The sequence below is a fragment of the Cucurbita maxima genome, unplaced genomic scaffold, assembly GCF_002738345.1.
Source record: "Cucurbita maxima cultivar Rimu unplaced genomic scaffold, Cmax_1.0 Cma_Scf00015, whole genome shotgun sequence".
NCBI lineage: Eukaryota > Viridiplantae > Streptophyta > Magnoliopsida > Cucurbitales > Cucurbitaceae > Cucurbita > Cucurbita maxima.
The window spans coordinates 2,090,059-2,105,998 of NW_019272031.1; the positions used below are offsets into that span (position 1 = coordinate 2,090,059).

The window sequence follows — 15,940 nt, forward strand, 5'->3', positions numbered from 1 at the left end:
CATTTTCCTTCTCATAATATATGCGTTTGTACACATTGTAAATGAGGAATCTTTAATGATGCATGAAACATACAATGATGCATGAGGTCCCAACCTCATTTATCAAAGCATGTAAAAACAACCCTCACATTTTCCTTCCTATCATGTCATTTTTATAGTATCGAAACATAATGTTGCATTCACGTCATATTCTGCACATAACATGCCCTCCAACATACCATATCATACCATGCACATATCATATCATTTATCGTATCACAATATGCATTATATCGTCAAACATATCATATCACAAACACATTGTTTCATAAACATTTCACATATATCAAACATATGACACGTGCAATCCACAGGGCACGTGTCATCATACAAGACACAAACTTCTAACCACGTCGATAGTAAGACATTTATTTGATTAAGTTAAGCTATTGTCACTAATTTATCCTTAATGAATGTTTGATTTTGTCTTTTAAAATTCAAGTCAACCTATGTGAGTCTATGACATCAGTTCCATGGTAATTTACAATGGTCCATGTGTTGGACTTCAAGCGAACATTGAAATTTTTTTCTCAATTTTTTTTTTCAAGCTCACTTTTGTCTTTTTTTTGATAGGCGGAGATGAGCAAATATCAAGTAAATTGCATAGGCTTGGAAAGAGATTCCTCAAGAACATTTAGAATATTTCTCCTGAACCTGAAGTAAAGATAGACGAACCTAAGCTATTTGAAGAGAAAGCTAACGGTCCTAAAATAATTTTTAACTAAAATCTAAATAATACAAACTATGAAGGCACGACATAGTGTAGGTAGATGGGAACCGGTTTTTTTTTTTTTTAAATTGATTAATTAATTAACTAACTTTGTTTTATTTATCATTTTATTATTATTATTATTTATTTATAAAGGTTTTAGTTCAAGCAAAAATCACAAAATTCATTAATTGGAACAAAAATTGAGCTTTGTTTATGATTTAGCTCGGTAACCCTAAACCCTAAACCCTAATTTTAAAAAACTAGAAACTAAAGCAACTACACAAGTAGAAGACTGAGTTGTGCGCCATGTCCCGAACATTCGCCACACCTCAAATCACTATTTTCAAAATAAATTTGAAAAGATGGAATAGCTTTAACATAATTTGAAGTGAACTAAAACATAAAACATGGGTTATTAACAAATGTACACAACAATTATCCAAATATGCTCTCATTGAAGCTTTAATGGTATGAGATAGAGGAGGAAACTTGAAGAAATAATAATGATATTATTTAAATGAAGAGTTCAATAGCATACAAATTCAATGAGTAATACCAAAAAAAGCCTAATCAAAGTTGAACTTCACCCCAATAATGGCTATTTATTTCAAAATTTCTTAGACTAATATGGTAATACAAAACCGAAAAAGGAGCTTTGATGGATACTACAAAGAATGGTTGTGACCTAAAATGAATGCTACAAGACTTTGAGGGAAAAAGAAAAGAGCAAAAATGGAATGTCAATATGAACAGCAATCAAGGAATGAAGGAATGAAGGACGGAAGCAAGAAGCGGAGAGCTACGTGTACAACGTTACGACGTCTCTACGATATCCTCTTACGATCAATAGCCTTGGCACATTCTCAACCAACAAGTCCAAGTATTCCATATAGAAGTAGGCAGGATGATTGGGCGGAGGTGGCGGGAGGCTGACGAGCACGACCGCAGCCATCCTCGAGTATCTCAGAATGCTCGAGTTCAGCTTGAGAGTTGTATTTAGAAATTTCTGTACTTGTTTCTCATTCACATTCACAGGCTTCCCATCAGCCATTAGTGTGGTTGCTCTGCTTTCAGCAGCAGCTGCCTTCATTTCACCTAAATAACTAGCAATCCTGCCTTGACCAGCGGTGAACGCTTCTATTGATTCGTCTTGTTGCCCACCCTCCACTTGTGTGGTGTCCCATGATTTGATCGTTATAACGATCACCTCGGCTTGCATCCGAAGATCATACAAGAACTTTTTGACATCAGCTTTGAGGCCCTCGGCATCAGAATCCTCCTCAGCAATGCAGAACACCTGAATCTTACAGCTTTCAAAGCTCTCCTTTGTGAGGAGAAGCTGAGAGAGGAGAAGCATAAGACCACCATCCCTCACAATCCAATACAAGTCTATAGTTCCATACTGCCTCTGATATTCATTAGGCCATTCATCCAGACCCTTAACAATGACAACAGCCTTGTTAGCATCAATGCAGTCATTGATTATTCCAACGAAAGTAGCAGGAATCTCGGTTAGATTTTCGCGACGCCAGATTTCTGGATATCGCATAACTATGATATTAGGCTTGAGATTTCCAAGACCCATCGTCTGAACAATCCCCCTGAAGCCTTCAGACATAGAGGGAGCCACAACAATCTCTGCCACACCTTCACAACGTTTGTAATCAATATATGTAGCAAGCTGCTTGCAGGCAGCTTTGGAATCTTCAACCCGCTCATGGTAATCTCCATCTAGTATGGACACAAATATGGACATTCCACGGCCCTTTTTCTTCATGCAGTTTGCAAAGTCCGCAAGTTTTGGGTGACAAGGAACATTTTCTGGCAGCTTTCCCCATGGCCGGCAAAATATCAACGGTATGGGATACCAATTCTTTGGGTGAACTTGGCTCGCTGTAATTTGAATACATTTCTATATTAACGACAGTACCAAACATCTACGACAGAACACATTCATTCATATGTAAGCCAAAGATAGGGAACAAGTCACCACAGCCATCTCTGCTGCACCGCTGTCACACACACAAACAAAGAAGAAAAAGAAAGGCACGTAGCTGTGTGAGATCCCACATCGGTTGGGGAGGAGAACGAAACACCTATAACGGTGTGGAAACCTTTCCCTAGCAAATGTGTTTTAAAAACCTTGAGGGACAACTCGAAAGGAAAGCCCAAAGAAGACAATATCTACTAGCAGTGAGCTTGGGCAATTACAGTGTGACTCCCGGCATCAGAAGGGAAAACTATTAACCTCGGACAAATACAGATTCCTAGGAGTCGGAAATTTAACATAAATGGTAATCCAAATTCTAGGAACCTTTGACATGATTAGTAACCCCATCGCACTGCTTTTTCACAATCAGGTACAACAAAACTAATAACCAAACACATCTATAACAGTGCGATGGGATTAACTCAATAGCTAAATCAAATTAGCAAGCGGCCTCCACATAGAACAAGTTAAAATGAATATGTACATAATTGAAACTAAGCACTATCATAAATCAAATGACCCACAAAATAGAGTCAAGATAGCATTTATTGAAAAGTGATAGTAGTATGCTCACCTCCAAGTGAACGAAGGCTGCGGAGAGCAAGTTGGAAATATGCACTCTTGAAACCATCACCCCAGTCCCCAGCCTTACCTCTAAGGCACACATAATAATATATAAGGCTTGCAAGGGCTAGAGACACTATCGTGAATGACCATGAGATCAAGAACATTATCACTGTAAACAAGAAAAAGAAAATCAAGTAAAAGACAGCTCACAATAGTTGGTTTTAGTGACTAGCATAAAGTATCCGCTATCCAACAAATAACATAATTAGTTGATGCAAATTTCTCAATCCTAAGATTTGAGGAATGCAAGTAGTTACATGTTCGATAGAAACATAAAAGGTCATTTTTCATCCATAATATATAGAACTTGCAACAATTTGATAAATATGTCACACGGATTATAATGCTATTCATCATTTGAACTTGGTGAACCAAAGAGGTACTATGAAATTTCTCGAGTAAAGAAACAAAATAGAAATCAAACTTGTTAGTCTATCATAAGATATTTGTGAAATTTCCTGAACTAAAAATTAGAAAAACTAAACAATACAAAGAACCTGAATCTAAAAAAGTCACTCACTACGTATATGAAAGTATAGCCTACCTACACAAAGTGATGCTCCAAGAAGAGAGAGGCTCCAGTGATGAAATTTCCATCGTGGACGCCAACTGGGAGCATCTAGTAGATCCAAAAGGAAGCAGGATAAGTTCACGCCAGCGTAGCACAATAGGAAAAACATGGTTACGGTTGGTGTGATAAGATCAAGATTCCCAATTATGACACATCCGATGCAGAGAATTGCAGTAAAGAGGGTTGCAAAGTATGGCTCACAGCCATCTTCTACTTGAAAATAGTTTAGAATGGGTAATATATTATCATTGGCTATGGCTGCTAGTAAGCGGGGGGCTCCTGTCAAGCTCTGAAGAGCAGCTCCAAGGGTTGATAAAATGATTCCAACATAAATAATTGCTGGGAAAGGCCACGCGACTGTAGCAGTAAAAAGCCTACATAAGAAATTATAATTCACTATAGATTAGAAACATTCTGAACTGCTCAACTGAAGCCTACATAAATACTGTATCAATAACAAATTCCTCCCTCCCCATCTCAAAGGACTGCTCAACTTTCCATTCATTCTTCAACTTTGAAACTGATGCCTAACAATGATTTGTAAGGGAAAAAACATAATGCTTCAGCTGTTGCATATTCTTAAAGATTTGGTCAATGTCAGAGATCTTTTCAATCCAAATCACTCACTAGTAAATAGTAATAAATGAACTATGGATAATGCGGTGGCTCAATAGCTATAAGCCACACAAGTGGTCAGGTCTCAGAACTGCCAATGATCAACATTTACATTATTTCACTTCGTACTATGACATATTACCTATCTGTTAACAATCTCTTTCTGGTTGCCAGTGCTCCAAATAACAGCACAGAGACCAGATACAATATAGTTGTCAAAAGAGTCGCAAACAATGTTCCCATAGGAATTGAACGTTGAGTATCCTTCAGTGAAGCTGATCTATTAGAACCAGCCATTATTCCCGTCACAGCAGGGAAAAAAAGACCAACCAATGCACTGCAAGAGGAGGACAAAAGTAGAAAGCTAATCCACAAAAATTTCCTCGGCAATAAGTAATCACCATTATACTTTTAACCACTCAAGAAGCTAAAAGAAATGTTAATAGTTATGCACATAAATAGGTAGTTTGAAAATTACTACAATCATTGGTCCATTAGCATCATGGCAGAGACCGGGGGCGGGGCAGGGGGGGGGNGCATGGAATGTGGCCTTCTAACTTGTGCTGCCTTCGGGATGGTGGATGGTCGGAGCGACGACAAAGCGTGCAAGGGGGGGGGGAGAAAAACAATAAATCGATAAAATACTGTGCTTTGCTTTAGGATCAATGGCAACTAAGTCCAACATCCAACAATCCCAATTTCAATAAAACAAATGGTTCTCACTATCTCACATAAGTGAGAAAAACAATTTTTGACTCCAAACTGTAGAAATTCAGAGAAAATATATAAAATTAACTATAAAAAATATGCAAAGGCTGAAAAAAATAACATCCAAAGCTTACTTGAAATTCCAATATACGTTTCCCTGAGGATCGGGAATTCCAGCACTGTTAGTCATCTGATAATCAGAACTCCAATTTTCTTTAAAAGTATCCATACTCAACCCTGTGACACCATCTGAATAACAGTGCAAAAGAAAGCACCAATTTAATTCTTCCAATACATTATGCACACCGTTGATAAAAGTGACGACAAATTAAATAACCTCATTGTTCAACATCATGTCATTGAGACTATGGCCTCCTGACGATTAAATATATATATATATATATATATATATATATATATATATCAAGAATCATTACATCCAAGTTTTCATACAAAATTTATTTAAAGCTAAATCAAACCACACGAAAGCCCAACACAAATCTCTATTCTTTGCCGCAAAAAGTCAACCAGGTATTGTTTCTTGTTCAAAAAACAAAGTTGAACAGAAATTTCCCAATCTCAATGACACATAAAATAAACTGACACCGAAAGTATAAAAAATGTAGGAATCAAGGTTCCTAGTATGACATTAGTAAGCAATTTGTAACATCATCATTCAACCTGTCAGCTGAAGAAAAAATGAACCATAGAAACTATCACCTCATCAACAAAGCCTCATTATGTAATTTCAAGTTACCAATGCCTAAATCTCCAAGCTCCATAAACATAGAAACTACCTCGCAATTGACCAAGTGGAATCTTCTCCCCTCATTAATTATTTCCCACAAGAAATTCTTCATAAGCCTCTAAATGACCTTGCACACCAAAAACAGGAATTCCAAGCAAAGAAAGATAGTAGCTAGGAATTTCATTCAATACAGATTGGATATAAGATTGACCAAGAAACCTATGGTGCATAGCAAAGTTCTAGAGAAAAATGTTGTTAATTCATGAAACGGAACAAGTATCAAAATGAAAATTTAGTGCATCATATATCGTAAACAACACAAAAGAAAGTATAGTTTCCTTCTCCAATGCTTCCTTCTTCACGCTGTATTCCCACTTTTCTTTCCCAGAAAAACTAAATTCCTTCGCTGGCAATTTGTAAAAGGTTAAAAGGCCAGCTGTTCCACTCACCACACACTTGTATGAAGTAATTAATTAAAATTATTCACTTCTGGCCTTCCAGATTCCCATTTTGAAATTTCAATAATATTCTCCATGGGTCTTCGTACTCCTTAATCCTTCCTTTCCTACCTTTCCAGTTTAACTCTTCTTTCTATCCTTTCTCTTTCCAGTCTTCAGACTTTAGTCATGCACGCAGGCCGCATATTCTCTCCACCCTTCTTCTTTAGTAATTCTTATTTCTTTGAATCTGGCATGGAAAGTACTTCGTCACTTGGGCTCAGAAAAAAGTTAGATCGATGAACACTCTTAACATGCCAGAAATGATTCTCCAATTTCTTTGATTTGTTTTCATTTTTCACTTTTTTTATGAAGTTTATTTGAGTTGGAAGGTTTTGATTCAGTTCGATTCATACGATTCCAATGAAGAAACATATGTTTTAGCTCATTTACGATTCAAAGGCACGATTGAATTGTTTGGCTTGCGTTTCAATCTACCTCGTGCAATACAACTCGTGTATCGTAAGAGTTAAACAATAGACCTAAGTGTAGTGCTTGAAATCTGACAGGTTGACCATTCGATACATGCAGAATGCAAACCTAAAGAACCGTCAAGTGTACATGGGACCCACATATTTAGAAGAATGACATGCTCATAAGATATTATTTTTCATTAAAAAGGAAAAAAGAATCACCTGCAGGGTCGTTTTTCTTGGCCAGAAAAATTCCAAGAAATATGCAAACTACTGAGAACAAGACTGGAATAAGGAAAGCAGGAGCAACCCTATTAATCATTTTCACACCACCAAACACAATGAAGCACAGAAATATCGTCACGATAATGCCATAAACTTGCAAGTCATGTGAACTTGGACTTTGAATTGGTTCAACCGTTGATCCATTAACTTTTGTTACAGTCTCTGCAACGCAATAACAAAATGATCAACGTAATGTGAAAAGTCTCTACGGTAGATTTTAATTACACGTCTTGCTAGTACCAAATATGCAAAATATCTAGAATGCCATAGTGTACGACACAGAAAAAAAATTGTAATAGACAAAAAACCATTTGTGGGATGGCCAATAGCCCAAATGACAAAGTGAGAAGTTTTAAGGAGAAGGTCAGATATTGTTGTAATAAATCTTACAATATTGCTACTATCTAAACCAGCATTACAGAATTCCATATGCTTCTGTATAGGCCAAATGTTTTAAATTGGATTGCCATCCAATCCTTCAATGCAATTCCACATCTTAATAATATTATTTGGTTTCATATGAAAAGAAAACCATCATATGTCGTAGAGAATATAGTAAACCCATGCCTATTACTTGTAAAAAGAAAGCCACCATGTCTTCAAGAGAATAAACTAGAGTTCTAATGCTTCATATGTAAAAAAAATACAAACCTCACATGTCAGACAAATAAATCCTTGTTATAAAATAGAAATTAAAGACTAAAAATTACAAATGTATTCATAATACAAGTCATAAATGAAAACTAACGAGATCCACAACTGATAATAATATATAAGGCTAAGGTAGACACGGGATCATTTCCTGTCTATAGAAGCAAAGATTCCCTTTACCTCTGAATATCCCTGCAGATGGTACAGCATCCAAAAATGTTTCTACAGCTCCCAACACATAACTGAACCAGCAGATTGGGGGAGAGCAGGAGGGGGAAATGCAGAAGTTAACATAAAAACAGAGCTGGCGCAAATTTTAATAAATAAATGAACAAAAAAAGAAGCAACTGGACAATAAAACAATGGCAAGACTATTACAACTCTGAAGTCTTTATATTACACCAACCACATATATCAACAACCAGACAAATTAAATTAAACATGTATACTTACAGAGCACCAGCAACTGCATTTCCGAGAAAGAAACATAGCCCAATGCTAACTCCAACCTCTGGACCAAGGGCACGACCTATCAGATAATATGGTCCCCCACCCTAGAAGGAAAAAAAACCATAAAAAAAACTTAGAAGACCAAACTAATGGGACGTGCATTTTAAGTGACAAATCACTCTACGAACTGGGAAAAAAAATATTTTAATTGATTAAATTATCAATACAAAATCTTTAGGAAGACCTACTTGTAAGTAAAGATTCGTTTGTATAACTATTTTCGAAGAAAAAGGGTATTTTAGTACTATTCATTTCGTGCTTTTGCAAAATTTGTTTGCTTTTTTTTCTACAATTAAAAAAAAAATCTAAGAAACAATTTCTTTGATAAAATGAAAATACTAAAAAAGGGGGAGGAGATCCAAGCCCTAGACCAAGGGGGTTATAAAAAATACACCAATTGATTAAAAGATAATTCAAACTAAATTTGTTGAATGGAGGAACAATTTTATATCAACATCCAAAAAGGAGGAGATTCAAGAAAAAACCTCAAAGGGCCTCTCTTTGTCAATAAAACCCTACTGCAACTTTCAAGCCAAAAATACCAAAAACTAAATAAAGTTGACACATCGGATATGAATGTTTTCATCTAATTTTTCTTTCTCATAAGTAGAAAGAAATACAAATCAGTTTGTATACCTTAAAATTGTTGAAGCCAGTTGAACTAAAAGGGCATCATCGAGCATTTTATAAATAGTTCAATGACAAATAAGTTTTGGGAAAGCACGGCCAGAGTTAAAACAACTGCGTGATTTCAAATAATATATATATTTGAGAAATTATAGATATAATACAGTTAATCACGCTCTTACTAACAGGTATAAAATCCACTAGATTCGCTCACGTCAAGACTTTAAAATTAAGAAGGTTAAAATTTCAACCTAAGAAATGTACCTTCATTGCACCATTAGTTGCAATAGCACTCAGTGAAATTGAAGTCAAGAACGTACATAAACCACAAAATGCCACCAGCACTAATGACTCACCAATCCCTGCCATGCCGACAATCCTGCATTTTTGTTCAATATGGAAACATCTTTCATCTAGATAAGGAAGTATACAAAAAAAAAAGTCCCTCCAATAAAACAGGACCCAGCAAACAGGCAACTGGCTAACTATTACAAGGAGGAACCCCAATTCTATGAGCCAACATGGGTCCTTAAATATTTCGAATTATTTGAAATTGAAGCTAAACATGATTGGTTGAAGGCATGTTACTCGTTGAAATACAAAGATTTTCTAAAAGAACTGTGCCAATATCAAAAAGATTTTGACACATTCTATCCCTACCCGTACCAAGAGCAATTTGGTCCTGTTAAGCTGAACCAGCCATCGAGTGTTTTCCACAATCGATGCCAAAGCTTGGCTTCATGCCTAGCTAGGTATACTTTCCAGGAATTCAGAGACCAAACGGCAATTCCTTTGTCTATACGCTAAAAAATTTCATACTACACTCTTCTGTCGTCTTCATCATATCTCTTGGGTCTTAAACCCTTTATCTAAAGATAACATAAGGATGGCCTTTACTTGAAAGGAAAAGTAATGTTCTCTTGATTGATGCTGCTTAAGAAATCTCTTGGGCGTTAAAGTTAGAATAAACTTCTGCAATCTACAAAAGAAAAAGGGGGAAAGAGATCGAAAGGAGGTTTTTGACTTGACCAAGTTTCATTGCTCTTCTTGGAATTCTTTGTCCGATGACTTCTGTAACTATTTCTCAGTTCCAAATTAATATTAATTGGGATTTTCTTTTTCTTTTTCTTCTTCTTCCTTTTTTTTTTTTTTTTTTTTTTTTTTTTTTTTTTTTTTTTTTTTTTTTTTTTTTTTTTTTTTTTTTTTTTTTTTTTTTTTTTTTGTTGTTGTTGTTGTTGTTAAGTCTTGGTAGGAAAAAATAGATTTTGATTGTAGCTAATCATTGTTACCATGAAAAGTGTCTGTTTTTCTTAAATGGAAATAGATAGAGGAGATTTCAGCTAGGGTGCTTTCTCCAATTTAATTTTTAACGAAAGCGTATGCCCTCCTCAAGGCCAAGACTCCGGAGACATCAAGGACTAGGACTTCACTTATTTAAGCTCATTGAAGATTTGAACATGCAACCTTTGGCTAGGTATCATTCAAAGACAGTATGCCATAGGCAACAATGGGTCCTAAGGGTTTTCTTCCTCTAATTTCATGTATTGTGTTAAGCATTAACATGTAAAATACAAAAACAACAGGTGGTAATTGCGTTTAAATGAAATACTTACCAAGAAAATCGAATATAGTAAATGATTCCCAATATGTTCTGTAAGCATGGGATAAATACACCCATCAATGTTCCCGATTTGACTTCCTCGTTCTGCATCAAATGTTGCAAAACGAGCATTAAAAATATATAATTCAAAGGTTAAAAGGCAGCAATTAAAATTCTACATCATTTTAACCCACTAATAATTTCTTACATGCATGGTGAAAAAAATGTTTCCACAGCACAGAAAACAACACAAGATTCCTCAAGCTACTATTTCAACAATAAGTTTATGTTGCTAGAAAAACCTATTGACGCCAATTCCAGAAATGAAACAAGAAAGTAAAACAAATAGAATAGGCCACTTTCTTGGAAAAGTATCAGCACCACAAAGTTCTTATGTAAACTACAAATTTGGTAGGTTTTGAAAGTGAGAATGTAGTCCATATCAGTTTAAATATTAAAACTAGTTCTTAGAGACTATCTACGAGGATTTTATCAAATCATAGGAACTATTTATGTGATTTTGTCAAAACATGAGGAAAAAAATTTCTTTAAAACCACGATGACTAAATTCTAACTTTCTCTAAACCATATAAACCAAATTTGTTATTTAACCAATTTCTTATATTACAGCCAGATCAACAATATTTTATACTAGAAGCTTCAAGATTTACTATCATAAACATCTATCAATTAGATGTAGAGAAAATTGATCCCAAATCAAATGAAACCAAAGATTTCTGACTAGACTTCTTCTGGGGACATTTTCTTTGTTAACAAGAATCTTCTTCTAGTAACATTAAACTTGGCAGATCAATGTTCACTGCAATTGAGCCAATTTCAGGCTTGAATGCCAGCTACTTACCAACAAAGTTAGTAGTAACCGCCCCAATGTTGCAATGACAGGATAACCTAAAATTCATGTGCTCATGTTATTTATAAATCTACGTTGAAAAAAATATATTTTTGAGAAAAATTTATCAATTTATAAATCAGGTGAAAATAAAGAATGCACTTGTTACAGCTATCAAAAATTAGCTTTCATCACCGATCGTAAATAGTGTCAAGATCATATTTGCCCAACTTGATATTGATATAGGGGAAAAAACTGTTCCACATATCATTTCACCATCAGTCTTTTTTCCACAAAAGTTTTAACCAACATGCTCGTTTCAATGGTCTCAACATGATAGATAAAATAAATAAATAAAGTTTCACATTCCCTCACTAACAATGACCACACAAAAACAAAGCAAAGCAGTCACATGTTTTAACTTCCAAAATTCTCATGAACAAGTAATATCTCTTAAGACAGCAGTGACAATTCACGATGGATGTTTATGGGGTACCCACACTAGATTCCAAGTGCTCATATTGTCAATAAATACTATTGTAATTCATTGGAAACTTGATGATTTTTTGCCGTATGTTTATCCTTTACTGTTATTTAAGTAAGTCACTCCATGTGAGATGCTCCATTGCCTTCACTGTTCTTTAAGTAAGCCACTCCATGTGCTATTCTTCATGAAATAAATGGGAGACCCAACCCTTAAAACTTTTGCTTGTCCTTAAACACCCTTAGATCCCTTTCCAGCAAGCTGATCCAACAAAAGAAAGGAAGCCCACTTGCCAAAATACCTTTCCTCTATCACCAAAGCATTGATTTATTAAATTCTCCAGCATACCCTACATTCCCGACTTAGGGCCAACACAGTCCCAAATAATTGCAGGAAACTGGATCAAACCTTCCTTGGAACAAAAACAGCTACAAAGGATGATCCGTATCTTCTATCTCTTCCTTACAAAACATATACCAACCTAGAAGACCTCCAGAAGAAACCCATAATATAAATTCTCCCATAAGCCACGAGACTTTAAGAAAAACACAACTTTCTAAGAAGATTTAACCAGCTGAGGTGCAAAGGACGCATGGATGAAGAAGTGATATGTTCTTAAGAAATAATTGCAATAGAAAAAAACTCAAAGGCTTTAAGGGGACCAGCAATATAATCCCGAAGATCAAGATGCAAGCAAGACCTCTAAAGGAAAAAGTTCCCATCCCCCATTGAAGTTTTACTATGTCCAAGGAAACCAACTGTGCGACAAGACATGGACTTCCATGCCTTCCTACAAGTGCCACAAGAAGCCACATTTGCATTAACCATAGACATCAAACCCATTTTTACTTATAATCTCGTCCCACAAAATCTTAAATGCTATTGGAGAGACCCATGAGGTGAGGCCTCCTAAATCCTGATGACTAAATAAGCACCCACAAACCACCATCCTCCAAAAATCTAGACATCACCTTCCACAATTAACCACTTGAGATCCCCTTTCTCTTCCATATTTTTCCATAAGTGACCTTGCATGAGATTCTCAAACAAAGATCCAACTGCAAAAAGATTGTACAGATAGAAAAATCTTTATTCTCATTTGTGGAAGTGGAAAGTTCCAAAGAAGGTCCACTTCTTCGCTTAGCAAGTCATTAAGAGTAAATACTTACTATTGAGCAAGATGTTCTGTCATGCTGCATTCTTCGTCGGATGGTGGAGGAAGGCCTTGACCATGTTCTCGAATTGTTTGAATTATTTCTTTGAGGTGTTTGGTTTGCAGTTTGCTAGTCACATAGGTCTTCAAGAGATGATCGAGGAGTTCATTCTCCAACCGCCATTTTCAAAGAAGTGGAGATTTTTGTGGCAAGCTAAGATTTATGTTGTAATGTAGCGTTTGTGGGGCGAGAGGAACAATAGGACCTTTAGAGGGCTTGAGAGGGACCCTAGTAATATGTTGTCCGGTGTTGCATCCTTCCCACTGACATCTTGCAAAGGCTTTATACAAGCGAGACATTATGTTAATAGGTCTAAAGACTTCAAACTCTGCATCTGCTTCCTCTAATTTTTATAAGATCAGGCAATGAAAGTCAAATCCATTAAGCCTCTCTCATTCAATGAATACCTTTAAAAAATTCATCTTATGTCCCATCTTTCTTGAATGAAGGCCATAAAAAAGCCATCACAGCCAGAAACTTTAATCCACTCAAATCTAATAACCACCCAGCCAATTTCCTCATGGGAGAGTCTCTCTAGCCACTCTCGTGGTTGCCAATAGCCTTCCAATTCCAAGAAAGGTTTGTGAATTCCGCTTCATGTCTATATAGATATTTTTTACACTCTGACTGAAAACAATATAAATATCCAGATGGAGAATAGTAAGGAAAATAACACAATGATGCAAGTTAAGATAGTTCACCTTTGGCAACCCCTGAGAGATCGAAACATTCTCACCATCTCGAGGACTAGAAGGTGCTTGAATTTGTTCCCCCATCATACTATAATAGCAACAAACATACTAGTAATGTTACACAAAATTTAAACTGGGTAATTGAAAAAATTTAAGTCGAACGAAAATCTCCAAAAGCAAATTGAACCATATAGAGAGGGATAATAAGCCTAGAAACAGTTTTGAGGGCTGACTCCACTCGAATTCTATGCTAAAGGTCCTCTCATAGATGCATTTAATAGATATAAAGAATTTTCTGGCAAACTACATAGACAAAGAAAAAACACTGTACCTCTTAAGGCCTAGAATATTGACAAGAGAATCAAAACCAAAAAACTCCAACTTGGATTCTCCCTGGGGGCCATTAATTTCGACGAGAGTAAGAGAGTTCCCTTCTTTTCCATCAGTGCCTGTCTGAGAACCCACTTTTACCTTCCTGCCAAGGAAGCAAGAGATAAAACACTCCAATTCAACATTTAATCTAAAGCCTCCAGAAGCTAATCAAAACCAGGAAAAACGCATCTTAGCAATACAAATTACTGCGTCCAATAAACAAATGTAAGACCCTTAATACGCAACATCATGATAACGATTAAGAAACAACGCTGCAAATCCAAACCCAAAATTCACTCTGTCAAATTGAAACCCAACAAGTAAAGAACAGCACAATGACATTGACAAAACCAAAGTAGAAGGAAAAACAGATTACTTCATAGAAGGATGCCGCGTGGTAATGGAAGACGTAGAGGATGCGGGCCCCGGATCCATGGAAGACATTTCAAGAACAGCACGATCATGGGCTTCAACAGGGCGGTATTTCCTTCCCCTCTGCCCATGAAAATCCTCTTCCCCGCTCTCAATATCAGCATTGTCCATTTCAGAACAAGCCAAGATCGAATTCCAGCTTAGCTCCCCGCTCTTCCGTTGTAGTGAATCAGTGAAAATAAGAACAAGATGCAGATCCAAAACGAAGACAGGAAATGAAATGCAGATCCAAGTGAGAGAGAGAGTATATAGGAGGAAGCAAGCAAAAGACGTCGGCGACCAAGGAGAGAAATTGAAAGAAGAAGTAAAGGAAGAGAAGAAAAGGGGAGAAAGAGACATATATAGTTCATTTAATCCGCCATTTCCATGGCAATGTCAGAGCGATCGAGCCAGCGAACGAGCGAACGAGCGAGCGACAGAAACGGATTTGAATGGGGAAAATGGCTCGCGAAGAAGAAACCTGGAAAAAAACGAACACATTTTCAAACGCAAACCTGCACGTGAGTTTCACGGATAATTTCGCGCGTTTGCAACCGTAATTTAGGGCCTAACTGCCTGTTTTTCTGTTTTTTTTTTTTTTTTTACCACAGATTTTTTTTTTTTTTTTTTTTACTTTTCTGTAAAAATATTATTTATCTTCCCTTTTTCTTAATTCTTTGTATTTTATTAAGTAAATAAGGAAGTTTTAAAGTCCTTAATTTATTATCTATTTTCACCTGATTTTAATTTTTTTTTCCTTTTTTTGTTAGATTTGGATACTCTGTTGGAATCGAACATTATGTGCCTTTATATTTGGGTGATTTTTCCATTATTATTTATTTAATTTATTGGTGTTATATGTAAATGTAAGCAAAAGGCAACAACAGCTACTGCATATAACTATTGGATAGGGAGAAGTTGACAACTAGTCATATCCCCTAGAGTACATTTTGGGTATTTTAGTCCAGGTGTACACGATTTTGGTGAACGGTCATACACCCTTGTATTGACCCAAAATGAAATGATAAAGACCTATCTAAGATGAAAGCATGTAAAAGGGGTTTGGAACGGGCATGTAAAAGGGGTTTGGAACGGGCATGCAACCATGGACAATGCATTCTAGACAAGCAAGACTGAGATATCTGTCATATAGTCATTGACAACACACTTTGGACATGCATGACCGTGACATCCCTCCCTCCCCCCACTCAATTGGTTGACGTTCCTATCAACTGAATCGAACAAATAAGATCAGGGCATTTGTCGTGTTTTAGGCAAGCATGACCGTAACATGCTCTCCCCACTTAATTGATTGACGTCTCTC

At 36.2% G+C, this 15,940-nt stretch overlaps 1 protein-coding gene across 2 annotated transcripts; it reads right to left on the minus strand.

Moving 5' to 3' along the window:
- Window positions 1-1,259: 1,259 nt before the first annotated feature.
- Window positions 1,260-15,110, minus strand: LOC111490367 (cation-chloride cotransporter 1-like). 2 transcript variants are annotated; one of them, XM_023138954.1, is made up of 13 exons: window positions 14,582-15,110; window positions 14,165-14,308; window positions 13,843-13,921; window positions 10,607-10,698; window positions 9,258-9,372; window positions 8,310-8,410; window positions 8,037-8,098; window positions 7,143-7,367; window positions 5,397-5,511; window positions 4,697-4,891; window positions 3,913-4,313; window positions 3,316-3,477; window positions 1,260-2,644 (listed from the first exon to the last, which is right to left on the minus strand). In XM_023138954.1, exons 1-13 carry the CDS (start codon window positions 14,974-14,976, stop codon window positions 1,551-1,553), a joined length of 3,180 nt encoding a protein of 1,059 aa, XP_022994722.1. In that variant the 5' UTR covers window positions 14,977-15,110; the 3' UTR covers window positions 1,260-1,550. The 2 variants fall into 2 exon arrangements, with proteins under 2 accessions (XP_022994722.1, XP_022994723.1); XM_023138955.1 differs by lacking the exons at window positions 13,843-13,921; window positions 14,165-14,308; window positions 14,582-15,110 and adding an exon at window positions 13,097-13,188.
- Between the last annotated feature and the right edge of the window lie 830 nt (window positions 15,111-15,940).

Bases quoted from the DNA above. Each gene is read 5' to 3' on its own strand.
- LOC111490367 (XM_023138954.1), bottom strand. From the start codon at position 14,976: ATGTCTCTTTCTCCCCTTTTCTTCTCTTCCTTTACTTCTTCTTTCAAT. The intron at 14,309-14,581 runs GTAATCTGTTTT...CTTCCTTGGCAG, and splicing joins ACGCGGCATCCTTCTATGAA to GAAGGTAAAAGTGGGTTCTC. The intron at 4,314-4,696 runs GTAATATGTCAT...TTTCTTATGTAG, and splicing joins AAGAGATTGTTAACAGATAG to GCTTTTTACTGCTACAGTCG.